General features: G+C 41.6%; 2 protein-coding genes and 3 non-coding genes across 7 annotated transcripts in view; all 5 read left to right on the top strand.

Annotated features, from left to right (window-relative positions):
- nt5c3a (5'-nucleotidase, cytosolic IIIA) overlaps positions 1-6,733 on the top strand; it is a 15,296-nt gene extending 8,563 nt beyond the window's left edge. For both annotated transcript variants that reach the window (XM_030394519.1, XM_030394520.1), the window contains 7 exons: positions 1,955-2,053; positions 2,254-2,323; positions 2,463-2,595; positions 2,743-2,832; positions 3,245-3,407; positions 3,527-3,727; positions 4,262-6,733. In XM_030394519.1, the coding sequence (XP_030250379.1) occupies positions 1,955-2,053; positions 2,254-2,323; positions 2,463-2,595; positions 2,743-2,832; positions 3,245-3,407; positions 3,527-3,727; positions 4,262-4,363 (858 nt within the window). In that variant the 3' untranslated portion in view covers positions 4,364-6,733. The remainder of the gene's footprint in view (positions 1-1,954; positions 2,054-2,253; positions 2,324-2,462; positions 2,596-2,742; positions 2,833-3,244; positions 3,408-3,526; positions 3,728-4,261) is intronic.
- trnap-agg (transfer RNA proline (anticodon AGG)) lies at positions 3,996-4,067 on the top strand. Its single transcript has one exon. It is a non-coding gene; the product is annotated as a tRNA-Pro (tRNA).
- Positions 6,734-7,579: 846 nt separating the features above from the next.
- On the top strand, positions 7,580-7,651 carry trnap-agg (transfer RNA proline (anticodon AGG)). Its single transcript has one exon. It is a non-coding gene; the product is annotated as a tRNA-Pro (tRNA).
- A 1,073-nt stretch (positions 7,652-8,724) lies between these two features.
- Positions 8,725-8,796, top strand: trnap-agg (transfer RNA proline (anticodon AGG)). The gene has a single exon. It is a non-coding gene; the product is annotated as a tRNA-Pro (tRNA).
- Positions 8,797-10,233: 1,437 nt separating this feature from the next.
- bbs9 (Bardet-Biedl syndrome 9) overlaps positions 10,234-26,141 on the top strand; it is a 177,929-nt gene continuing 162,021 nt past the window's right edge. For both annotated transcript variants that reach the window (XM_030395059.1, XM_030395060.1), the window contains exons 1-6: positions 10,234-10,365; positions 12,473-12,591; positions 13,004-13,154; positions 17,470-17,534; positions 18,008-18,121; positions 23,997-24,171. In XM_030395059.1, the coding sequence (XP_030250919.1) occupies positions 12,480-12,591; positions 13,004-13,154; positions 17,470-17,534; positions 18,008-18,121; positions 23,997-24,171 (617 nt within the window). In that variant the 5' untranslated portion in view covers positions 10,234-10,365; positions 12,473-12,479. The remainder of the gene's footprint in view (positions 10,366-12,472; positions 12,592-13,003; positions 13,155-17,469; positions 17,535-18,007; positions 18,122-23,996; positions 24,172-26,141) is intronic.

Consider the following 26,141-nt stretch of genomic DNA (forward strand, 5'->3'; position numbering starts at 1 on the left):
CACAGTCTGGAGTCCTTGTTGGCTCTTGGTGATCGATAACTAAACATGTAGTGCTGCAAATTGTTGCTCCTAAAGGTGACAATAAATCCTCCTGACTGTCTTTTTCTGCGCTCAGGATGCTCTGACCTCTTACCTTTTATTCCAGGTGGATTGTAACGTCGTTTCTTACTCTCACTTAGAAAATACAGACTGTTGAATTATGCAAAACAGAAGAGAGAAAAGGCTCTGTAGTGTGACGCCGTATCACATTTATGGTTACTGTTTAATTGTCACCAGTATCGCAGCATATCATATTTGCTGAAGGTACAGCAGGTCTGAATTTAGCTGCCTTCAGCGGAACACTCCCTCTAAAAACTCGACTGCTTTCTCATATTTTGTGAACTCCAGGCGTTGTGAACCTGTACAGGCACAGCAGGTCCACCCTGCGGCAACACATTCAAAACCTGCCATTCAAAAACAAATGTGAGGCTGTCAGACTATTTCTCTTCCACGTCTTTACTGAGCAGCTATGAAGTATAGTAAGTTCTTTCCGCCTGCGGAGTTGAGTGTATTTGTGAGTAAACGAGCGACAGTTTTATTTTAGTTTGTGTTCTGAGGGCAGTTGTCAGGTTTCTGAAGGATGAGGTGCTGAGAAACCTGAAGCTGATTATGTAAGACCTGTGGACCTTGAGCTGGGTGGGGTGTGTGTGTGTGTTTTGGAGGTGTGAGTGTGTATGTGTGTATATGTGTGTGTCGAGGCATTACATTGATGCATAAATTACAGCTATTTTATGGATAGATTGATCAGTTTGAGTCATTTTTAATAATTTTTTTTTATATTTTCTGGTTTCTTTGCCCGTCTTTTGCAGTAAACTGAAACTCTTTAAGGTTTTGGATAAGTAAAAGTCACTTGTGGACTTCATCTCGGGCTTTGAGACTCACTGATCTGGATTATTCACTATTTCCTGGTAGTTTATAGGCCAAACAACAATAATCATTAGTTGCAGCTCTACATAACCATGTCACAAACGGCTCTATGTGCTCATTCCCGACTCGAGGCAGATTGTTACTTAACCGGCTCGAAACACAAACGCGCTCTCATTCCTTCCAGAGCTCCGTGTCCGTCACACTGAGCCTGCAGACGACGCTGAGGCTGGTTGGTTGTTGCAAGTAGTCGACTGTCAAAACGCCGCTCGCCGCTGTCGGTTGACAGTCAGCTGATCCAGCAGCAGCTCTCACGCTTCAGTGAAGCACGAGGAATCCACAAGAACAAATAACAGCTTGTTGATAACAAACCGCCTTTCACTCCTCTACAATAGATTCTGCTGACTGCTTCCACCAAACTTTGTTCCTAATTAAATTAACACACAGTAGCTCCGTGATAAGCTGCCGTTAATCAACAATGAACAGAATAAACCGTCTCACCATCGTCTCTAATGATCTGTAGACTTTTATTTATTCCTGTAAAACTTTCACACGGAAATTGTTGTTTGATCTGAAGCTTTGAGAGCAGGTTTATCCACTGTTCTCTGCTCAGAGAAAACTAAAGTTGATGAAGATGAAGTTCACCTCGTCCCTGCAGGGTTTGACTGTGGCTGTTTATGTGGTCACTCAGCTCGTTATACAACACCCACAGATTCCAAACATCAGCTGTTTCCTGACCCTTAAACCCCCTTCAGGAGAGAGAGAGTGTGTCTGGAACAGCGTGTTCAAACACACTGGAGGCAGCGTCGAAGAAAGATGTTAAATCTAGTCCGACTTGTAGTGTTCATTACGCTCGACACACTCACACACCAGAACAACCAAAGATAACGTGAAGGCCGGAGTGTTGCAGTCAGAACTGAAGTCTTTCTTACTGTCGTGCTGATCCAGTGTCTTCAGCGCTGTAGTCTCTGTTAGAGGAAAGTTGGAAGGTGAGCTTATAATAACCTCTCTCTCTTTCTCTCTGTCTGTGTCTGTGTCTCTCTCCCTGCAGATGCCTCAGTTCGAGAAGACGACGGTCCACATGAGGGACCCTGAGAGGGTGGAGCAGATCATCTGTGGCCTCATCAAGGGAGGAGCTTCCAAACTACAGGTAGAAACACCCTATCAGTCAGTGTTTGGTGAAATGGCGCCATCTGGTGGTACTGACGCTCACAAGGACACTTTTAATGAACATTTGCACTCAGCCCAGTTGGTCCTTTGTGTCTTGTCTCGTCTGTTTAAGCATCACACGTGTCTGATTGATGTATTTCTCTGGTTCTGTGAAATAAAGTGTTCTCTGCTCTGTTGCAGGTCATCACAGACTTCGACATGACGTTAAGCAAGTTTGCAGTCAACGGCAAACGCTGTCCGTCGTGTCACTGTAAGTAGACCAAGAAAATAACATGAGACATTTCTTATAGTTAATTTTAAAGCTATTTTAAAACATCTCTCTTCATTTAAATCATATTACCTGTTCTGTACATGAGTTATAACGTTGTCATTCCTCTTTTTTGTTTCAGATATTGTTGAAAACTGCAAACTGGTGTCGGAGGACTGCAGACAGAAGCTGCTGCAGCTGAAGAATAAATACTATCCCATCGAGATCGACCCGCAGCTCACCATGGAGGAGAAGTACCCGTTCATGGTGGAGTGGTAAGACACCTGAATGTAACACACACACACACACAGCCATGTTTATGTTTCTGCTCGCAGCCAGCAGAATACACACACTTGTTTGTTGCTGGAAGGAGTGAGATAATCCTGATGTATCTAAAAATGTGTGTGTGTGTGTGTTTGCAGGTATTTCAAGTCTCACACACTTCTGGTGGAGCAGCGGATAGAGAAAGACAAACTGTCAGAGGTGGTGAGGGAGTCTGACGCAGCACTCAGGTACCTGTTCCTCCACCCACACTCACCTGGACACTCTGAACTCTATAGGGTTACTGCAGATTACTGTTTACTTCCTCAGAGCTGTTTTATACTCTCTAGACTACATTTGCCTGCATTTATATCATTTTTCAGGTGCCAAAAAAACTGTAACTGTACACTTTAAGTATCAAGGTCTTTATTTATTTTTTTATATTTGACGTTTATTGCCTTTAATTGCTCCTCTGTTGCACTATTTACAAGTTAAACTCCCGGGGTACGCTCTTATATGACCAGAAAATGACCTTTTAAATTGTACATTTTCACAAACCATAACCAGAAGACAGTAGGGAAGACAGTGTAGCCTCCTTCCAAGTATAAATTATGATTAAGGACTACTAAAATACTAAAATGCTGTTTGTCACTATCTTGTCAGGGAAGGCTTTGAGCAGTTCTTCGACCGCCTGCAGCAGCACAATGTGCCTGTCTTCATCTTCTCCGCCGGCCTCGGCGACGTCCTGGAGGAAATCATCCGCCAAGCCGGAGTCTACCACCCCAACGTCAAGGTCGTCTCCAACTTCATGGACTTTGACGACAACGTGAGTTGTTGCACAACTTCTGTCCTTCTGCTTGTGTTGCAGCTCGATCTCATGACTTTAGAAACACATAATGATCTTGTGACTCACCGCGCTGGTCGGATCTGCTCCTCACCTCACAGGGCGTCCTGAAGGGCTTCAAAGGCGAGCTGATCCACGTGTACAACAAACACGACGGCGCCCTGCGGAACACGGAGTACTTCAAACAGCTAAAGGAGTACTGCAACATCATCCTGATGGGCGACTCACTGGGGGACCTCAGCATGGCCGACGGAGTGCCCAACGTGGAGAACATGCTCAAGATCGGCTTCCTCAACGACAAGGTGCGGCCATGACACATGAGTGTGGATCCTAAACATTTGGAGAATGTCCCAGAACACAGCGTGTGATTAAGTTCACGGTCCTAGAAAAAGAACAAGCATAAAAAGTCTTGAGTTTTTGGCACCTGATCTCCCTGCAGTACCATAAACATCCTGCAGATGGCACAAGGTTTTCTCTTGCAGACGTCTGTGAACAGTTAGAGGAGACAGAAGATTGTCCAACGTGGCAATTTGTGAGTTCAGAAGCAGACGGTTAACAGGGAGGAAGTGTGGCTCGTTGGTCTAGGGGTATGATTCTCGCTTAGGGTGCGAGAGGTCCCGGGTTCAAATCCCGGACGAGCCCTCACTTTTTTTCCCTCAAACAATCTCCTAAACATAAAGTTATCATTACAGCAAATATAACTTGTTGGTGTCTCAGGATGTTAAGATAGCTTTTGAAGTTAACTGTGCGCTCTGTTTTTGCGCTTCCTTCTTGAGGATCAATGACATGAGCTGTTGAGCTGCTCCTGACAGTTTTCCTCTGGCGTCTCTCTGCAGGTGGAAGAGCGACTTGACAAATATCTGGACTCTTATGACATCGTCCTGGTGAAGGACGAGACTCTGGAAGTGCCCAACGCCATCCTCCAGAAGGTTCTATAACTCCGCCCCCCCCCTGGTTCCCACCTCCTCTCCTCCCATCAGCCCGTTCCAGCGTCGGGCCTCTCAGACTTTCTAACACCACCTTAAACCTTTTGTCGCCGGTCCGGAGCGGTCACTATCTAACCCCTCCACCTGCTCTGGATCCTCCCCTGTAAAAACCTTTTTTTTAAAAGACGTTTTACATCTCCTGAATGAACTGTTTTTAAAGCCCACACGGCAGCAGCAGCCTGTCTCTGGTGTGTTTTTGTTCCTTTGAATAGTTTCTGATGTTTTATGATAAAACGAATAACCAAAAGTGAGACAAAGAGAAAGCACCAGCTCTCACTCCATCTTTATAATTTGCATCTCATTGTTAACATTGTTATTCATAGAATTATTTTTGATATGGTGATATTTTTAAACCATAAAACAGGCGCCCACAGATGGAGACGGACACAGTGTTTTTGGTGGAGCTATCCCAGCATGCCTCAGTTTCTCTAGTCATGTGACTTTTCTTGTTCGGAATATGAAACTGAACCGTTGGTGTCAGACGTAAAACAAGCTGCTTTAGAGCTTTTGCAGGTCATGGAAGTGACGAAGTTCATTAAGGACCTTTTTGAAAATGTAATTCCTCGTTAATATTAAAATTAGTTGCAATATAAAGACCACCGACACAGAATTAGTTGGGGGGGGGGGAATTAAAAGGATTCAGATTGTCAGTATGAAACTCAGGTGTTCAGAGGAAACGCACTTTAAAATCTGTGTACGGGGGAATCGGCCTGTACACGAACACGTGGCTGTAGTTTTTGATTTGTGGATGTCGGACACATGCTTGCACAGAAAAGCCATGTTTACATTTTGCTTTTTTTTTTTTTTTTTAACCCTGTTGTGCTCATTTGACTTCATATCAACTTTTAGAAGAAGCAGCTCAAAGAAATTCAGACCTGGTATCAACTTCTGTCCTGAGGGAACAAATAACACGTCACGAGGATAAACAGACGATATTTTTAACACAATGAGAGAAAAACCTTCATGTATAACGTTTGCCGAATCAACAAGAAGGCCTGAATATTTAAGAATTTATCGTTGAAAGCGTTTCACAAAGTTTATAAAGTTTCTCCAAACGCACAAACTCTCAAAATGTAGCAATTTTTTAATGGAGTCTGGGGACTTTTTCCACATGTGTCAAAGAAGTAGACAATGTTGATTACTGTTTACTGCATTTGTAAAATTTGACATGTTTACCCTCAGTAACATGTCTTCTCTCACAATTTAAACGACAAAACAAAAAACTTTTTGTATCACATTTAATGCCGAATTCACAAGAAGGCCTGATTGATTTAAAATTTGCATTTGCTGTTTTTTTAAAAACGTTTGTTAGGTTGTCTTCACCCAACAACTCCTAAAATCCTGCGATTTGTTAAGGGAGTCTGGTGATATTGAAGTAATTTGTTCCATGGTTAGATCAGTTGAAAACAGTGTTTCCTTGCCAGAACACTGACAGATAAATACAGCCCAAACATATAAATTACTTTACAGCGAACCACATAGAAGTCCGACTGTGTAATCCATTCTGCCTGTTGTTGATGCCCTCTTCTTCTTCTTCTTCTTCTCCTCCTCCTTCTTCTCCTTCCTCAGCTGGCTCTCAGGATCTGTTGATACCAGGTCTGCATCTTCTCCCAGATGTCCTTAAAATGTTCTGAGCTTCTCCGCCTTGTTGACTGAACAATCAAGTGTTGTCCATGCCAGTGTTTAAGGTTAAAGAGGTATAAAATATAATAATAAATACGATTTTTAATCGTCATTATAGGGAATTGCAATAGTATAATCCCCTTGAACCAAAGTAACAGGTGAAGTGTTGCAGATAGTATATTTATAGTGTCGTCGACCGTTTTAGTGAACAGAAGGAAGCACACTGCTGCCTGTGGCTCAGTAAGACCCAGCATAAAAACCCACTTCAGTTCATCATCCTTTCACTCTCTCTTGTTAAAAATGAGCACTACCTCTAAAATATTCATCCTTGTTTGTTTCGGGAGGTCAAAGCTAACAAGTCGCCGTCTCTGTTTGTCGCGACATGTCGTGTTGAATGTTCTCTTTGTGTTTTAAATGTGCTGCTATCACCTGCATGTTGCCTTTTCTTATTGTTACGTTTATGTCAAAAAGAAACTGGGAAACTAAAAAAAAAATATATCTATATCAATAAAACGGGGAATAATGTTATACTGTATACGTGGGTGTTGTATGGAAATGTATCTCTTTAAGTCTCAAAGTATAGACCGCTGTTGTATTTTTTATAAGCAGGCGGCTTCCTCTTTCCTTTTTAATGGTGTGATTTGAAAATGCAATAAAACATCCGTCTGTGATCCAGTCGTGGATCTGGACTAACAGAAATCTGGACTAACATGGACCCCAACAGACTTTAAAACTCTTAGCTGATATTTAAAGGTGCAGTATGCAGCAGTTTAAAGACTTCTCAGCCATCAGAGATTTTGTTGTGCAGTTTATACCGAGGTGCAAAATCAATCTCTATGATATTTATGGTTTTATTTGACAAATTTTAAATTAATGTCCAGTTTTAGTGACACGTTGCCATCTGGTTGAACTGAATGTTTTATTTAACTTTCTTTTTTAATGTCCCACTAATAATATTTAATCATGATATATGGATATCAATGCAAAAATAATCTACATTTCCTATATAAAGGTATATAAAGTGTGATAAAATTCTGCAGGAGAAAGGGCCTCAATACAGACTAATAAAGAACCAATAATAATGCCAATTGTATGTATAATGCTGAGTTTGGTTCGTGTTACACAAGCCAGCAGACAATATGGTGAATTTAAAGAACAGTATTCATATTTTACATTGTTGTTCCCAAACTAGAAGGTACAAAGTGAAGCTAAAAAAAGTGTTTTATTTTATGTTATTTTAGCAGAATTCACACATTAATCTGTGAGACGATGTTTGCATACTGAAGATCTGTGATGGTACACCGACTTCCTGTGTGCATGTGTCGGATTATAGATTACGAAAAAAGCTTAAACTGTTTTTGGGAAGCTGTTAGAAATACAGGTTGAGTTTTGGCACATTATCTGGCTGCAGTACCGTGAAGGTCCAGCAGAGGGAGGCCAGAAGTTCTCCAGAAGGCGTGTGTGGATCATTGAGCAGCAGGCTGGAGACTGTTCTACGTGGCAGGCTGTAACTTCAGAAAAAGACGTTTTCGGGATTATCTGCATGGCTCGTTGGTCTAGGGGTATGATTCTCGCTTAGGGTGCGAGAGGTCCCGGGTTCAAATCCCGGACGAGCCCTCACCTTTTAATGAAAGTTTGATCTGTTCTGTATGTGGAAGAAGAAGAAGAATCCAGTGATTACCAAGTAATCTTCACAGCATATTTTACTCTTTAGTTGATCTGTTGGAGAGAGTGTTTGGAGGACCATCTCTCTAATATGGACGTCAAAATACACTTTGCTGTTGTTGCACTAATGCAATTACTCAGCCAGTTATCTTGGATAATTAAGATCATTTCTATTTTTATAATATTTTATTTTTAGGTCAGTGAAATTACATCATGATGCAAATCATAGGAAACATGATTTGTTCGCCCCAAAGTAACTTTTCTTAATATAATTACACGCAAAAGAAATGCAAAGCAGCGTCAGTTTTATCAGGTGTCTCAGAAAAATATCAACCAAAAAATAGAAGAAGTTGTGTCTTCATTGACCTTTTTATTTTAGTGATTCTTCTATTTTTTTTTAATCAATATTTTCTATGAAGAATTTGCATTTCTTCAATAGCCTCTCGGTCACGTCACCCACTGACACAAAATCAATGCAGAATTGTCTGCCAATACTAACTGAATGAGACATACATCTTTATATTGGATTTTAGTTTGCCTCATATTTTATTGCAGTATTTGTCATGCAGAAAAAATTACACACCTCTTTTTAAATGTTCCTTTTTCAAATATATATCAAAAATATGAGGAACAGTTTAATTCAATAAAACAGATGTGCTGTGATTGTCAAGTGTTATAATACAATTTTGTGAAGCTATTGAAAGAAATGCAGATTTTTCATTAAAAATATTGATTAAAAATAGAAGAAGCCCTTTGATCCAATAAAAAAGAGCTCTGTCTCTTGAGGTGGAATTAAGGAAAGCACTCCAGAACAAAACACAGCTGAGAACAGCTGATGCGTCTGCTGCTGCAGAGCTGTTCTGACCTGAGTCTGCTGCAGTACAATGAATGACCTGTAGATGGCGCCCTGCCACCAGAAATCACCAGGCAGCGCTGTAAAGATCAGAGCAGCAGAAAAGTTCAGACAACGTGGCATGAACTGTACAGTGCAGACTGACACACATGGTCATGTATGCACTGTACATGGCTCGTTGGTCTAGGGGTATGATTCTCGCTTAGGGTGCGAGAGGTCCCGGGTTCAAATCCCGGACGAGCCCTCAGCTTTTCACTATCAAAACAATTAATTATAAACTACATGATTAGAGGAGAACGTTCAACCAGCCAAGGTTTGCATGCACAACATAAATCCTGAGTGCATATTGATATTTTGCACAAATACAGCTGCTGCTTTCTGTATGATACTCAAGTTTATGTATTATGGAATGTTACATACATCACGTTATGTGATAATATGCTTCATATAGTTTCATGCTTTTTTTTTTTAAGCTGCATTGTGATTTTTTTAATTTTTAATTCACTTTATTCATATTTGCTCAGACATACGATTTGAGGGTCTCCCTTACAGAAAACACTAACGAACAAACACATAAAAAACAAAAGAAATGTATTCAACATAACTTGGAACATGACTACAAAAAGCAAATAACAACAAAAGACACACAATAAACAGACGAACTGACCAATCAATAGACAATGATCCAATAAAAACCTAAAAATACATGAAAACATTTTTTTTTAATTATATGAGGATAAAGAAAAAATATGTATGTACATGTACAACAAAAAAACATTTCAATATTCCAATAAAAGTTCTGTCATACAGTTTGACATCAAACTGTTTCTGAATTTGAATACGTATTATACAATAATATTTGGGCTGTGCCATGCTGCCTTGAAATAATATTGTAATATTTTCAAGCTATATCATGATAAATATCTCAGTATTGTAAAATCTCCTCTTAAGCACTTCATAAATGCTCAGTCAAACATAATGTCTAATAGGATTTTGATCAAATGTCTCAATATCGATATTGTGATTATATTGGATTGAGATTTTTAATAAATAATGAACAATAATGTGGATATGATGACTAAGGTGTGCAAAGGCAATTATGGGAATAAGTAGAACAGTGTGGGAATTTCAGAAAATGACATAATTCTACTGTAATACAGCCTTTAAAACCAGGAAAAGACAACATTTGAGCCATTGCACAATAAAACGTCATCCTAAATCTAAGACAATGTACAGATTCATATCACAATATCAATATATTTAGATAGTTTTGCCCAGTTTTTAATTTTACTTGATATGATAATATTCTTTATTTAGTATCATGCATTTATTTTAGCTAAATGTAATGTACATTATACCACAGCAAATGTTCTGCCATACAATTCATTGTCATAAAGTACTTATAGTAAGTATAGTATAGTCATACAATGCTGTGGCTAAGATCAATTTATTTGGTTATCATCATTTGATAAGTTAAATAAAAGTATTCCTTTATGTGTGAATTAATTTAATAAATTTGGATTAAGTGAACATATGTCTTTCTAACATGTTGAATCAAAAATATCTGCAAATGGGCATAAAAAAGAAGAAAGAACAAGCTGAAAATCAGAATGAGTAAAGACCACTAAAAAAACTCACTTTCCCGGCATTCCTTGTATATCCGTTCATGCGCACAACCGCCGGCTTCTCCGCTGAGCGTCAGTGCCATGACAACAGGACGATGGCTGCGAGCAAGAGGCTGAGAAATGTGATTTTAGTGTGAACGAGGAGCAACAAACCGACGGCTTCTGCGGACTGGCTCGTTTGTGTGAAGGTAAGAGAAGCTCGGGAACAAACTGAGCGTGTTTTGTCCTGAAAACTGAAAACAGCGGCGACACTGTTCATGACCTGCTAGCTGCTGGTATCCAGGTAACTTAGAGAGCTAGCTAATTAGCCGGCTAAGCTAAAGTTAATTCAGCCGGCTTGACGTTAGCTGGAAGCTAACTCACCTTCGCGGGATGCCTCGATTTGTAACCGACTTTACAGAGCTTCCGAAGGCGTGTCTGAGTGATTTACTGGCGTTTTTCGTCGCTCAGTGACTGAGAAGTTATTTACCACGACATGATTCCTCCTGAGTATTGAACACTGAACCCACAGGTGTCTGGTTTGGTGCTATAAAAGTCTAAAAGCTGAACACAAACACGACGACTAGAACAAGTTTATAACTCGTTTATTTCTCTTTCCCTCCTTGATTCATCACCTGAGTCAACAATTTGGCTTTTGACTACATTAAAAGTTGTTGCTCTAAATATTGTGGAGTCTTGTACTGATTTATTTTACACTTTAAAAGCAGACAAAAGGTCACTTTACTACTTTAAAGATATCTGAAATACTGAAGGTTCCCTGCTGAAACTGAAAGCTCCATGTTGACATTCATTACATCCTATTTAATGTGATGACATCAGTCAAACCACAGCTGTGGCTCAGGAGTAGAGCCAGTGTCTTGTTATCAGAAGGTTGCTGGTTCGATTCCCCTGGTCTGCATGTCAAAGTGTCCTTGGGCAAGATACTGAACATCATGCTTCTCCTGATGTGCTCATCGGAGAGTTGCTTTGGACAAAAAGCTGCTAAATGCTGTAAATGTCGAAGCAGTTATTCTGATAAACGTATAATGGATATAAGACAGCTGCAATTATCAGTCTAATAATCATTGTTGTCCACTATTCAGTTAATTGCTGTATATTTTGATACTTGCTTTGAGTAATTTGAGTGAGAAAAATTCTAAATTCTAAATTCTCTGATTCACCTTCTAAATTTGAATATTTTCTGTTTTCTTTACTCCTTTATGAGAGTAAACTGGATATCATAACAGGGGACTGAACATTTATTCCCCTGCTGACTTTAAGGTGGTGGTTGGATACAGAGAGCGAGGACAGACTGTGGAATAATTTTCAAAATGTTCTACCAGCTTCATGCTTACAGAAGCATTAGGCTACTTGATTCACATTTTAAAGTTAATTGATAAACTGGGTAGGATGAGTGCAACAGTTGCGCCATGCGAAGTCAAAGAAGCATGAAGCCAAACAGACAGTCAGAGGATGATACTGTAAATCTCTCAGGCTGTAAGAAATAAAGATCTTGAAATAATAAGTTAGTTATTAAGGAATTTGCAGCATTACAGCCTCCCTGTTGTCACTGGGAGGAGAGTTAAAGGTTTGGTGAGTGACTCTGGAGAAAAAATAGACTTAACAATCAACTTGTTTTTTTGCTCCGAGCTTCCCTCCATTACAGCCTTTTAAACATGTTATGAAGTATCTCCGTAGTAAACAGTGTAATATTCCTTTAACACCACTCTGATCAGTGCAGCAGTGTGCTGGCGATATGAGGGATTCCCTCTCTGGATTATCTGCCCGTTCCACCTGCTCAGCACTTAGCGACTAGAAAAGCTGCTTGCCCCCACCTTACCCGCCTCCTCACTCTGCCTCACGGCTCACACTCAGAATCCAGCGATCATGTGACTGGTATTCTGGCCTGCCATTGGCTGCAGGTGTCATTGTGGTGCACAGAGCAGAGAACAGAGTGGGCAGTGGTCCAAGCTGTCAGTGTGCCAAGTGTCAGACTGATTATCCCGTGTTTCTGTAGTGACCAGGTGGTTGGTAGTAGATTCTCTGCCAGCTGGATAAATCTGGGAGCAGAAGTTAAAAAGAAATGGTTGCCAGTTTGTTTTATCACCCACTGTTGCCCCAGAGCAAGGCACCTAACCCAACTTCTCTACTGGAGCTGCTAAGTGCACAACAAATAATGAAAGAATGAATGATGAGTGTATTGCTACACATTATGAATTATTAGGAATATATCTGATAAAAAAAATGACCCCATTAATGACAGCAGAAGAGTTCTAACCTTTTCCCTCCTCTGTCTTTCTCTTTCTGTCCAATCAGAGGCAGCATGTCTCTGTTCAAGGCCCGTGATTGGTGGTCGGCAGTGCTCGGCGAGGGGGAGGAGTTTGACCAGGGATGCTTGTGCGTTGGAGATGTGGACAACAGTGGCAGCGGACATGGTGAGTGTGTAGTATGAGACAAAAACACCAACCACAACAAAGCATACAGACGACAGGACCTAATCTGAAATGAGCTCATATTGAAGTTTAGTCGTGGATAATAGTTAAATGCTTCTTTTATATTTAGAGCTTCTGTTAATGTTTGCAAATGAAGCTTCAAATGTCCTTGTTTGAATAAAGTGATTCCATGGATCAAATAGTAACCAAGCCAATTTAGATTATTGCCATTAAAGCTGTTAAACTTGTGGTTAAAGGAATAATGTGACACGGTAGAGCTGTTTGAGCTCCAGTTTTTTTGCAATGAAACTTCCACCGACACTCAAAATGAAAGCATTGACTGTCAGGAGGTTAATAACTTCCATCCTGACTTGTAACACTGACAGCTGTTGTCCTCTGTGATTGTTCCTTTTAGACAAGGTGGTGGTGGGCAGCTACATGGGGATGCTGCGAATATTCTCTCCTCATGCCAACAAGTCCACCGAGGGAGTTCCTGTGGAAGCCCAGCTCCTTGAAGTCCAGCTGCAGAACGCCATCATCCAGGTGGAAGTTGGCAAATTTGTCTCGTAAGTAGACGTCATATTCCTTGGAGATCGGCACCAAAGGGTTAAATGAATCGTAATGTTTTTGTGTTTCCTTGGACGTGATGTTGAGTCAGAATGTGTTAGTTCCTGTAAGATCAGCCAATGGCTGCAGTGTGTTCGTATTTAGACACTATTGGCTACAACTGGTCCTGCTACTGGTTTCACTGGTGCCACTTCTGATCAATCAAGTCACCTCAGATGCGTGCTGTAACGCCAGGATCATTGATGGTGTTGCTAATCTCTCTCTGCCCCCTGCCCTCCCACCAGGCCTCTTGGCTGCCCTCTTGAGGCCTCCCCCTGTGATAGTGTGTGAGTGTTTTGTAGGTCAAATTGGCATTAGCTTAATGTCCCCTGAAAGGAAACAACCTTAAACCACTGTCACGAATGCAGATGTCTACCTTGTGACCTTTGGTCAAATAACAGATTACTCCCATCTAAAGAACTGACTGCACAGAGAGGGTAAATGTAAACATCAAATATTTTCAATTTCAGGGCAACTAAGGCACATGATTTATTCTTTGTTTCATAAATCCAGCATTTAGTCTTCAAATGTCAGAAATCATTCCCAGAGTCGACAATGTTCTCTGCAGTAAATGAACAAAACCAAAAAGAAATAGATTTTTGTCCATAACCCCAAAGTTTGCTGTCTGTAAGGAGTAAATAAACCAGAAAATATTCATATTTATGAAACTGGAATCAGAGAATATTGACTATTGTTCATGTTCTTCACTCCTGCACTGGCATTTTGCTGCCAGTCTGTATATGAGCATTAGCTAAATGCCTAAAATGTAAATGTCAGGTTAAAAAAAAAAAGGAACAAAAGCTTCATCCAACATGAAGCTTTTAAGCATTCTACAAACTGTACATTTACATTAACTGCATATAGTTAAATCTTATATTTGTGTGTAAGGCACATGATTTATTCTTTGTTTCATAAATCCAGCATTTAGTCTTCAAATGTCAGGAATCATTCCCAGAGCCGACAATGTTCTATTCAGTAAAGGAACAAAAACAAAAAGAAATTGAAGACGACATCGTCACATATCTCGTTTTGTCCGCAACCCCAAAGATATTCAGTTTGCTGTCACAAAGAGTAAATTAACCAGAAAATATTCACATTTATGAAGCTGGAATCACAGAATTTTGACCTTTTGGCCTGTTGTTCTTAGTCTTCACCCCTGCGCTATATGAGCATCAGCTAAATACCTAAAATATAAATGTCAGGAATAAAAAAAGGAACAAAAACCATGTTGGATGAAGCTTTTAAGTATTTTACAAACTGTGCATTTACATTAACTGCATATAGTTAAATCTCTTATTTGAAAATGGCTGGTTGTCAGTCAGCAGGTCGGAGGTCATTGTTGGAGAGCACACAGAGATGTTGATGGTTGTATTGGCTTCCTGCTGGAATTAAACCACCGGACTTGAGATTACAGGACAGCTCCTACAGTCTGCGCGCTCTGGCCACCATGAGAGCCATATATTTGTTTATGTGCTACTGCTGCTGCTTGGTAACAAGTCACAGATCTTTCTTTAACTCCATGTCATGACCTTGTGTGAATTACAAGCATTCATAGTATAGCTTATAATATAGCCGTGCTTTAAACTGCCAGGGAGAGACGCCCATTCATAACTCATCACACCGCCTTTTCATTCATAGAAAAACCATCTCCGCTGTAACTTACCACCACATTAACATGTCTTTTTTTACCCCCTGCGATGAATGCTCAGCCAAAACCACCATGTCAAGAAGTTTCTCTCCCTCACTCTGATTTACCCCCATCTATCAGCCACCAAGCGGCCCAAACATAGTTGCACTTATAACATTAAGCTAACCGCTGAGTTGCAAGGATTGCTGTCGGAAACCCACGGGCCCCATCCTGTGTTGTTATTGCACTGCGTAATTGGATCTGAACAGCTCACCCCCTCAGAGTCAAGGTCAAGTGAAATGTGCAATCCAGTGAAAATGACTTGTTTTTCGGGCAAAGATGATTACAGCCAAAACAATTTGAGCGTGGAGAGGAAAGATAGCAGGAGGAAAGCAGTGATGTGGGGCAGGATGGTGGTGATATGTTACTTAGTGGACACTTTTCTCCGCATTATAGTTAGCTACGCAGGAAATGAAACACACTCTGCCCTTTTGTTAAACCCATTTGTGGGACTTTTTTAACATTTGCAAGCCTAAAAACATCACGTTGTGTGTTGGTCACTCTCTGCCAGAGTTAAACTCACTCACTTCAACATTGTTTGTGCCTTGCTCTGAGCTTCCAGGTAGTAAGCACACTGAAATTCAGTCAAATCAACGGCAAAGAGAGTCAGATCAGCTCTCACATGCGCCCTATTTTGCAGCCTACGCCAGGTTTTAAAAGGTCTTTGTAATGTAGCTGTGTTCCCCCTTCATAATGTTGAGTATGTAAGTATGCTGAGGAAGAAAAACTAAGAAATTGCAAATAACAACAGAAAGACTGAAAGAAAACACACTTACAGATGGACAGCCGCCACCATTGCAACCAAGCATCTGGTTAAATGACATGTAGCGTTAATGCATTTAGCAGCAACAAACTTCTTTTCATTTTCTCTCCCTGCATGTCACAAACACCACCAACTCCTGCTTTACAACGACTCTTGGGGAACATACAACTTTTTTTTGTTTCCGTCTGGTGTGGAGCCTTTTAAATCACACTGTTATGATGGAACAGGGCTCAGTCGTCGATGACTGTCAGCCGCTGCAGATGGACGATGGAATTGTAAATAGGATAACAAGCGGCTGTGCAGCGGTTTTGGCAGCTCAACTTAACTCGACACAACCAAAGCAGCCCCTTGCATGTTTTAAATCCGGAGCTGTATTCTGTCTGAACACCCGGCAAAGGCGACAGAGGAATCTCACAGGATTAAATTGTATGTTTGAACCAGATGAGAGTCAAAGGACCAGAACCAAAAATACTACAAAGCAGCTTCAGAACATTTAACCCAACAAATGTGTAGTTTTAGCTTGGCTTTAACTAACAACCTTGTTTGCGATAAATGGTTTGAGTCCCCCGATGAATGTGTACTACCTTAGATTCCTGTCTAACTGTCAGCGTGTTGTGCAGCAAGGGAGGGTACTGCAACCCTTCACATTTAGGAAAAATAGTGGAGCAAAGAGTGATGCAAAGACTATCTCAGCATTTCACAGTTAGACCATGAACTCAGTTGTTAAAATCAGAAATAAACAATAGATTAACAAGAAGTGCCACCCTTAACCTGGCAGCCTCACTTCAGCCATCGATCTGAACACTGTACCTCCCGTCGCCTTACTGTGGGTGCACAGGAACCTTCCAGAAAGCGAGGGTTTCTGGGAACCGCTTTAGTGGTTTGCCTCGAAGGCTTCCCACATCATCACGCTGGAAGCAGAATCCAGCTAAATCAGTCCGTTTGGAAGACGTCGTGTTTAGTTACCTGCGGTTTTCGGCACAACATTCTTCAGAGACTGGTGGGCATTCTGGACGCCGGCCCCGACAGAGAAGCACGTTGTAAATATTGTCGGGGCAAACCGAGGTGGGCAGATGGTGAAAGGTTTTTGTTTCAGCACTGACTTGAGTGGTTTTCCGAGCAAGAAAGAATACTTGTGGTATCCAGTTTTCTCCTCCCTTGTTGTTCTTCTCTCAACAAACATTACAACAGCGGTTGAAAGTTAGCAAGACAGCATTTGTTCTTGGTCCAGAAAGTGGACATATTCCTTCTCTGTGGGTTTGTGGTAAAGTAAATAAGTGAAAATCTAGGATCAGCATCACTGAGACCATCAACTACACCTCAGGCAAAACCGACGTTTTTAAAAAAAAAAAATCCACCAGCTGTTACAGTAATTATTTTAGAAGTTATGAATGGATACCACCCTTTAGCTGAGAACGTGGGTTCAACCACAGTGGCAGGAAACATCTGCCCTGCTGAGGTGTCTTTTACCAATACACTAAACTTGTATGTGGATTTTGGAGAGAAAAATAATCCTTAATCATTTTAATGTAGTTTTTTGACGTAAAAAAAAAGGTATCCTCGACTGGAGGAGTAGTTAATTCTCTATGTTTGCATTTGACATTGCACATTTTTGTCTGTATCTGTTGTTTTTAGCAGAAACTGTGGATTTTCTGAAGTTTGTGGCCAACATTAAGAACAGGAAATGTAATTCAGGAATTTGGATGTAGCAACACGAAATTCATTTTTGCCGGTTATCGTATTATTCACCGTCAGCTTTACAGTGTTTGATGATTGCAGCTGCATAATGACTGTCGCATAACAGAGCATTTCATTCTCCTTTCAGGTGTTCAGACCTTCTGCATCTGGCTGTTCTTCACCCCAGGAAGTTGTCAGTCTACTCTGTTTCAGGTAACACACCAGTGGCGCTGACTTGGCTTGAATTGACCCGTAGCTGCTGACCAGCTGTTCACTGTCCGGACAAATTCTGCTGTGAGGAATGCAGGAAGAAGCCGTATAATGTTGCATGATGTGGCCACAAACGCAACACGCAGCCTTTCAGTAATTGTTATGCTGCAACCCGAGCTTATCGGCACACTTTGTGGCTGACTCAACAGCTTTTCTGCAGCTGTGGTGATGTGCTGGTACTTCTCTCACACACTTGCACAAAAACAAAATCAGTCACACACACACACAGGCCAGTCACCTAGGTAGCACACAATCACAAACAAGGAGATAAATGCATTCTTTGTTCTGTTCTTTGTATCCTCCCCACCTTGACTGAGTGTTGGATGATTGCCTTCATCATTCATGTCTAGTGACAGCAACTTCCACCCCTTAAAAACAGCATATGGACTTGTTTTGTCTGATCTGTGTGTATGCAGGCACCGCAGGGAACGTGGAGCACGGTGACCAGTACCAGCTGAAGTTGGTTTATGAACACAATCTGCAGAGAACGGCCTGCAACATGACCTACGGCACCTTTGGAGGCGTTACAGGTAAGGATGACGATGTAAAACCCCTTCATTTGTCTGCATGTTACAGCTGAGATTGAATAGTATTTTGTCAGACTACATTTGCTAATCTACCTTCACAGCTTCACAAAAGAGCCCAACTCACAGACTTAAATGTTTCTTTGGTCTTCATTTATAAACACAACCTCAGGAGTTTTGTAGTTATTCGATCAGGAGAGATTTGAAAAGCATCCTGGATAGTTGGGGGTGAGTAGATAATGACTGAAATTTTGGATTAACTATTCCTTTAAGAGAGACGTTCAGTTTAAAGTTTATGCTAAAGTTTTGGCTTTAGCATGTAGTTTTGATGTTTAATGTTTGTTTTCGGGCCCCGGGAAGGCATTATGTCAGTGAAGGTCCTCACAAGTATAGAAGTACTAATGCGTGTGTGTGTGTGTGTGTGTTTGAGTGTGTGTTTGAGTGAACATCTGTGCATGTGCCTTGGCAAAAGTGGTAATTGGCAGCGCTGGACAAATACATAAAACTATAAAAGTCTCTAAGAGGAGCGAAGGATGGAAAGAGAGAGAGAGGGGTCATATAGCTGCTCTCTCTTCAGTCAATTGAGCTTTTGGAAAAACCAAGTAGGGGAAAGCCCTTCAGTAGTGAACATCCAAGAAAAACACACACACACACACACACACACACACAGACACAGACACACACAGACACAGACACACACGGGGAACCCCCTTTAAAGCAGAAAAGTGGCATTTCCAAATAAAGGCTGTATTGTCAAGGTGTGTGTGTGTGTACCAGACTCATTGGCCTGGCATGATGGAGCCTTCATTCACTCCATGTTCTCAAAGTCTGTGTGTGTGCGTATGCGTGTGTGTTTGATTGATAGAAAGAACAGTGTGGGCTCATTAAACCCAATACCTTGGCCTGCGCTGAATGCACGTGCGTCGTTCATACCGAGGGCCTGTGTGTTTCCACGTGCTGATTTCTGGTAACAGCACACCGTGCAGCCGGTTTTCAAGATGTCATAGCAAACTGTCATGCACGTTCCCACCGTCCAGCGAACGCACACACGTGCAGTCAGACGCAGACATGCTTGCAGGTTTGCATACACACTTTTGAACAAAATGTGTACAAAATGCAGCAGCACACAGACATGTTACCTCATCATCCAGGAATATATTCACCCAGAAGCTGTACTGAGTAAAAGTTTGGTAAAAGTGAAAGTCATCCAAGTCCTTCCAACAGTACTTGAGTAAAAGTATTAGAATAGCAGATATAAAATGTATTTAAGTATTGTTGCCCTGGCTGATTATTAGATCCAATATTTGCATTTTCTGAGCTACTTTTTCCCTGAATTGCAGATGAAATTAATTAATTCAAAAATGTGCTGCTTTAGTACTGATGAAGCATATAATCTGCTAAGTAACTAGTAACTGAAGCTGTCAAATGAATGTATTGGAGTAAAAAGTACAATATATTTGCCTCCAAAAATGTTGTGAAGTGGAAGTATAAAGTAGCAGAAAATGGAAATATGATGGAAGTGAATGCAACTTGTGACATTCTGACACTGTAGACAAACATACGACTCTCCTCGACTCTCTAATTGATGTCATCCTCTCTTCTGATCCTGCTATTAATTATAGTCACCACTAGATGGCACTGCAGGCCCTGGAACTGCAAATATTGAAATTGAAATTGAATGAATGGGATCCTGTACAGCTAATTGTAGGGAAATTCCCTTTTCACTCTCCTCAGGAGGGAGATCAGAGTTCAGCTACAGAACTGTCCTCCTCAAGGACGCTGCAGCAGAATGATTACCAGCTCCTCAGCTGGAATCACAGACAGAACAGCGCGTACACAGTATTTCAAACTGTTTTTGAGCCCAAAGTTTTAGGTTCCAGTAATATTTCATGAACCAGAATGCTCCCGTGGACATGAAGAATGTCCTTTTTGCTCGAGATGACCAAACCAAAAGCAGCGTTGTAAAAACTGAGAGAGCTGGAAGTAAGCTATGATCACAAGAAGAAAAAAAAGTAAACTGTAGAAATGGTGTAAAGTCGTCCACATATAGAATACATTTGCAAAATGTAAAGAAACATAATGTATTGCTTTGATATTTGGGATTTAGTTTCTATTTTCTTTACTTTATCAGTAGTTGTCTGTACTGAACGGTCTTAATGCTCTATCTCAAATAAATTCATCTAAACCGTATTTAACTATATCAAGAAAAGAAGACTGACATATTTACAGAATTTAGTTCATTTTTTAATGATTAATCAACCTAAAATGATAATTTTTGGTTTGTTGGTTTCATTTCTTTATTTAGAGGAAAGCTGAGAACATTTCAACTGCAAAGAAATACTCGTGTTCTTCCAAAGAGCATTCAAAGTCTGCAATACATGAACCGCACAACATTAACTCTTTCCCTTCTCATAATCCTCAAACAATTTTCGTCTCATTTCATTCCTCGTTTGACCGTCGCAGATGCACATTTAATTTGACGTTGTAGATACAGGAGAAATTGCTCCATTTGTCTCGTGCTCGTTAAGCTCACATGAGCTGTTGGGAGTAATCTGAGAGTGCTTAAATCGGGGGAAGCTGTTTCCTCACTGTTTCACACAGTTTACACGAAAATGAGCTGATGTCACGGGTGATTTGCCGCACACACACACACACACACACACACACACACACACACACACACACACACACACACACACACACACACACTTGTAATCACTTGCAGACACATGCAAATGTGCAAACAAATACAGAAATGTATATAAATATCCACAAAGAAACACACACAAGCACACGTGTTTACTGACTACAGAGTGATGGTCATAGCTCAGAGGCCAGACCAGGCCAGTGTCCGAATAGTTGTGTGTGTGTGTGTGTGTTTCTTCACCAGACTGTGTGTGTGTGTGTGTGTGTGTGTGTGTGTGTGTGTGTGTGATAGCACTCTGCACTCCAGTATTTAAAGTGTGTGTTTGGAAAGCCTTGAGTGTGTGTGTCTGTGTGTGTGTGTGTGTGCGCGCGTGGGAGTGTTTTTGCAAGTTGTGTCTGCTCTTACACGTGAGTGCGTGTGTGTGTGTGTGTGTGTGTGTGTGTGTGTGTGTGTGTGTGTGTGTGCGTGCTTGTGTGTGTGTAGGTCTATAATAGCAGCCATTTAGCCGTGCTGTAGGCGCTGTAATGGCAGCTCTGTACTAATACTGCTCTAATAGCCGGGCTGCCTTTTGGGTTTGGGTCACATTCAGGCCACACACACACACACACACACACACACACACACACACACACACACACACACACATATATACACACACACACACACACACACACACACACACACACACACACACACACTCTGACCAAAGCTTGAAAAGGCAAGTCTAGGCTCAGACGCTTATAGATATACACACACACACACACACACACACACACACACACTTGAGTTTGGACTCGCCTTTTCAAGCTTTGGTCAGGCGTATATGGAAACACACACACACACACACACACACACTCAAGTAATCTCACACAGACACATGTATATACACTCCTGCACAAAAACAAATTGGCACACACTCCCTGGTTCCCAAGCGTGCGTGGACACACACATTCACATGTACCTACACACTCGGAGACGAGGCTCTGCCCACTGCAGTGTGCGGCCAGCCTCTGTGCTTTGTTGGCGGCTCTGTGCTTGTTCAACATGTCTTATTAATGACACTAATACAGGCCGTTTCCTTTCGCTGTGTCTGAGCCGCGGCGCTCTCATACAGACCTCTTTGACACGTTATACCTGGGTGTGGGCGTGTGAAATTACACGTGCGCAGTTGCTATTATGGCACAGCCTGGCTCTCATTTTCAGTACGTAGCACTTTTCTTATTATTGATGATCCGGCGCCGTGTCAGGCTGTCTGAGTGTGTGTTGTTTTGACCCTGCCGCTGCTTTTTTCGGGGTGGGAAACGACCACCAGACACCTGACAGATCTGTTAAGTGTTTGTCTGGGAGGAAAGGTCCACTCCTCAGTTACTCTGCTGTTTTTGGAGTCCCGAACAGCCAAAGCGTGTTTGTATTTAATTCAAGACTCATAAAATACGTTGTCATTTACAGCCGCCTAAATCAGCTGAAAGCAAAGGTGGTTTCAGCTTTTGATTTAATCCTTTTTTATCCCCAGGAACAAATGTTAAGAATCAGAGTCCGGGTAGGATAAGAAGAAGACACAATATAAGGAATCATAATGCACCGCCAGTCATCACAATAATTGGGTAGCGTTTCTGTTCCTCCAGAAACTTTCCACATTAAGGACAGTTACACTAACAAACACAGCAGACACTCATAATCGCAATCTGATGCCAATCTCTCCATCAAAACAAAACAAAAGACGTAAGTAGCGTGGGATCGTGGGAGTCGTTGTCTTTATGTTAAACAACCACTGTTGCTGATTAAAGCCGTCTACGTTACTCACGTAGGACTTCTCACAGCATCTTCAAAGTATTGTTTCCACATACACGGCAAAAATCGATATATTTTTTGCACAACACTGGTGGTTCTGCAAACATGCGAGCAAGCCAAATCTTGCATGGACAAACATACTTAAAAGTGAACTAGTCTGCAAACGATGTTTAGGTGGAGCGGACACGAATCATTTGATGAATCATTTTCTAATTTTTCTTCAACTGCTGTTTGTTTATCAGCTATAGATGTTGACCTCTGATTTAGAGTTTTATTTACGTTATGTTTATGTTGTTCGCCAGCTACCTTTCTCGCTCTCTGACTGTCTTGGAAGTTACAGCAACAGGCGACCAAATGAAACGCACCCTTACCTTGCATGAAATTACAGACTTCTCAGGGTTTGAACATTGTTTGAAACGTTGGCACACAACTCAACCAAAGGACAACAATTCTTTGACACACACACAGATGCATGAATATATATCCACCCGTATACACACACACACTCTGCTGCAACATTTGCTGTTGGTTCACGGTGACACATTGTATTATGCACACTTCAGGGCGTGTCTGCGGTGTGAGAGACCTTGTCCTTCAGCTTGTTAACGGCCACCCTGAACTCTACTCATCACTCAGACACACACACACTCTCACACACACACACACACATGTTTACACAGAATAGGTGTGTAGGAGTGTGCGGCTTCTCTGTCTAAATCCTTGGTGATAGATGTCGAGCGTGTATGCGTGAGTGTGTGTGTGTGTTGCTTTGTAGGTGGCTGTCTCCCTGACCTCTAGTTGATGGCAGTGTGAGTTTTAATAGCGCGCTGAGGCCTAATTATAGTTCTCTGGTCACACAGCCCCACTGCTTTATGGCCCTGTGTGTTGCTGTGTGTTTGTGTGTGTGCGTGTGTGTGTTAGGGCTTAGTTCGTCCTACACCAGGCCCTTTCCTAACAAACACACACTCTTGTACACTTTCATACCCGGAGCCAGGTGTGTGTGAATGTGTGTGTGTGTGTGTGGAGGTGTTAATGGAGATATCAGATTCAGCCAGAGGGAGAAACACACCTCGCAGCACAACACGACATCGCGGCTGAAATGAAACAGAAGCCACGACTGACGTTCAGGATCGTTGGTGTTTGTATTTAAACACAGCAGCGTCAGAGCTGTCAGAAAACAGAATATGTAACCCCCAAAAAAACGTAATACCTTCTTAGTTATGGCTGAACAGTTTGACCAAATTAGATTTCCTTTTCTGCAGAAGAAACAGACTTTACAGACTCCAGCTGGACTGATGTAGATTTTCCTGTCTCTGAAGAATCATAAACATAAAGCCGAGTGAAGGTCTCACGCCTTTTGATTAAAAAGATTCCCCTGTAGGTGCAAGACACCAGCAACGAGTACTGAATCGTCTCCATTGCCCCCCCCTCTCTCTCTGTCAGGTCACCACTCTCTGTGTATCCAGTCTATGGAAGGGATGCTGATGTTCTTCGAGCAGGACAGCTACTCCTTCGGCAGGTTCCTCCCTGGTTTCCTGCTGCCCGGCCCGCTGGTCTACAACCCCCGAACAGACAGCTTCCTCACGGTCTCCTCTGCACGCCAGCTGGAGAGCTACAAGTAGGTGTTTTTTATAAAGCCGCCTTAAAGAAGAAGAAGAATCTTTATTACGTCAGTTATATTTTACATGCAACATGCAAACACACCTGAAATTAGTCCTCTGCATTTAACCCTTTACTAGACAAACACACACACACACACACTGCGAGCTAGGAGCAGTGGGATGCCATGTTAAGCACCTGAGGAGCACATGGGAGGTTCGGTGCCTTGCTCAAGGGCAGTAATCCAGGAAGTGAACTGGCACCTCTTCAGCTACCAGGCCACTTTCCATATTGTGGTCACCCTCCGGTCCCCAAGCCAAGTCTCTACCGACTGAGCTACTGCCGCCAAAATTGTGGGTGTAAGATCAATAATGTTTTGAAACAGACATTCTTCTGTAATCCTAAAAATGAAGGTGAATTGTCTGAATGCTATGATGCATTTGACCCTATCGGCTCGTGTGAAAACACTAATGTTTTATTCCAGAATGAAGGAAACAAATGTATTACTATATCTCGATCGTGGCTGAAGTGAAAGTATTCACCGCTTTGCAAGTGCTGCTGTGTAAGCTGAAGGCAGCTATGAAGTTATTTGAGGTCACCTGGTGTAATGTCCTCAGTATCAGCTGCTGATGGTTAGCGCTGGCTAATGCTTCACCATCTTAAAGTCATCTGCTCTCGCTGCAGAGCTCGTCTGGAAGGACCAAAACAGATAACACTCACGCACACGCAGTTTGATCGGAAAGTACCTCACTTTAATGTAAGCACATGTACATCATCATTTCCCTCTGGCTGAGGCACGGAGAGCTTTTAGAAATCTTACAGACTGTGTGGGTGTGTGGTGTGTGTGGTGTGTGTGTCATTTTCTCTCCCAGATGTTTGTTATCTGTGTGCCCCCCCACTGGTATCAAGAGATTCTCCAGACTACAAACACTGACTTCGCTTCTCTTTTTGGAGACAAACACAGTAAATTACACTAAGAACCTTTAAATACACGACAACACTGGGCTACTTATAGCCACACGCTTGTTATTCCAATTACAGTGTAGAGTATATACACACCGCAACTAACATGTTGGGTTAGTAGCTGTAGTAGTATTACTGCTCCTTATGTTCACGCATTAAATAAAACATCTTCACAAAGAATCTTAAGGCTAAAAGTAGCTCCTAACAGGCGAATTTAGGAGCAACGTCTAAAAATACTGGGCGTGTCAGTCGTAACTTTAGGACTCCTAATTTTTTAAAATAAGAGTTATTCACAAAACATTTAAAACTTAAAAGTAGCACCTAAGTCTGGGAGACCTTAGAAGTAGTCCAGAGTACTCCCAACTCGCTAAGACCTGGTCACAGCCGAATGTTTTGGAGACGCTAAATGACAGGGAATTATTAAAACGATGTCGGATGGACCGTAAAGGGACTGAAGTTGTGGTTGTGTTGGTGAGGGACGCAATAACGTCCCCAACCAACCGAAACGATCCAATAACGCCGGAGTTAAAATGTTTGGCAACACTCCGGTATTTGGCTACAGGGAAAATGCAGCTCTTCACCTGGGACTATTATTACCTGGGGACCTCAAGTGATTTAGAAATTATCCCACCACGTCTGTTTCGTGCGGTGCATTCGCACGGCATAAGCGAAGTCTGTGTATAAACTCAAATTTACTGACATTATCCCCCGGGTCGATCGCACCGGAGCTCTTACTGGAGCAGCACAACGGTTAGATATAGATATTTTTAATATAATAATAACTGCTGAGCCTGTTGAAAGATGGAAAAATGTTCCTTACCGCATGCTGCCATGCATGTAATCCATCTAATCATCTTTCGAGATTTCACTCTTCTGATGAGCCTCCTGAATTTGCACCCAAAATGCCGTCAGAACTTTCATTCATAATTCTCAAAGCAGCCTCCATAATTCTCAACTGGGAAAAAGGCAGAAAAAAGGCGTGAAAAACACAAAAAACCTTAAGAAAAACGAAAAATTACCCCAAAT

This window comes from Sparus aurata, chromosome 17 (genome assembly GCF_900880675.1).
Source record: "Sparus aurata chromosome 17, fSpaAur1.1, whole genome shotgun sequence".
In the NCBI taxonomy this organism is placed as follows: Eukaryota; Metazoa; Chordata; class Actinopteri; order Spariformes; family Sparidae; genus Sparus; species Sparus aurata.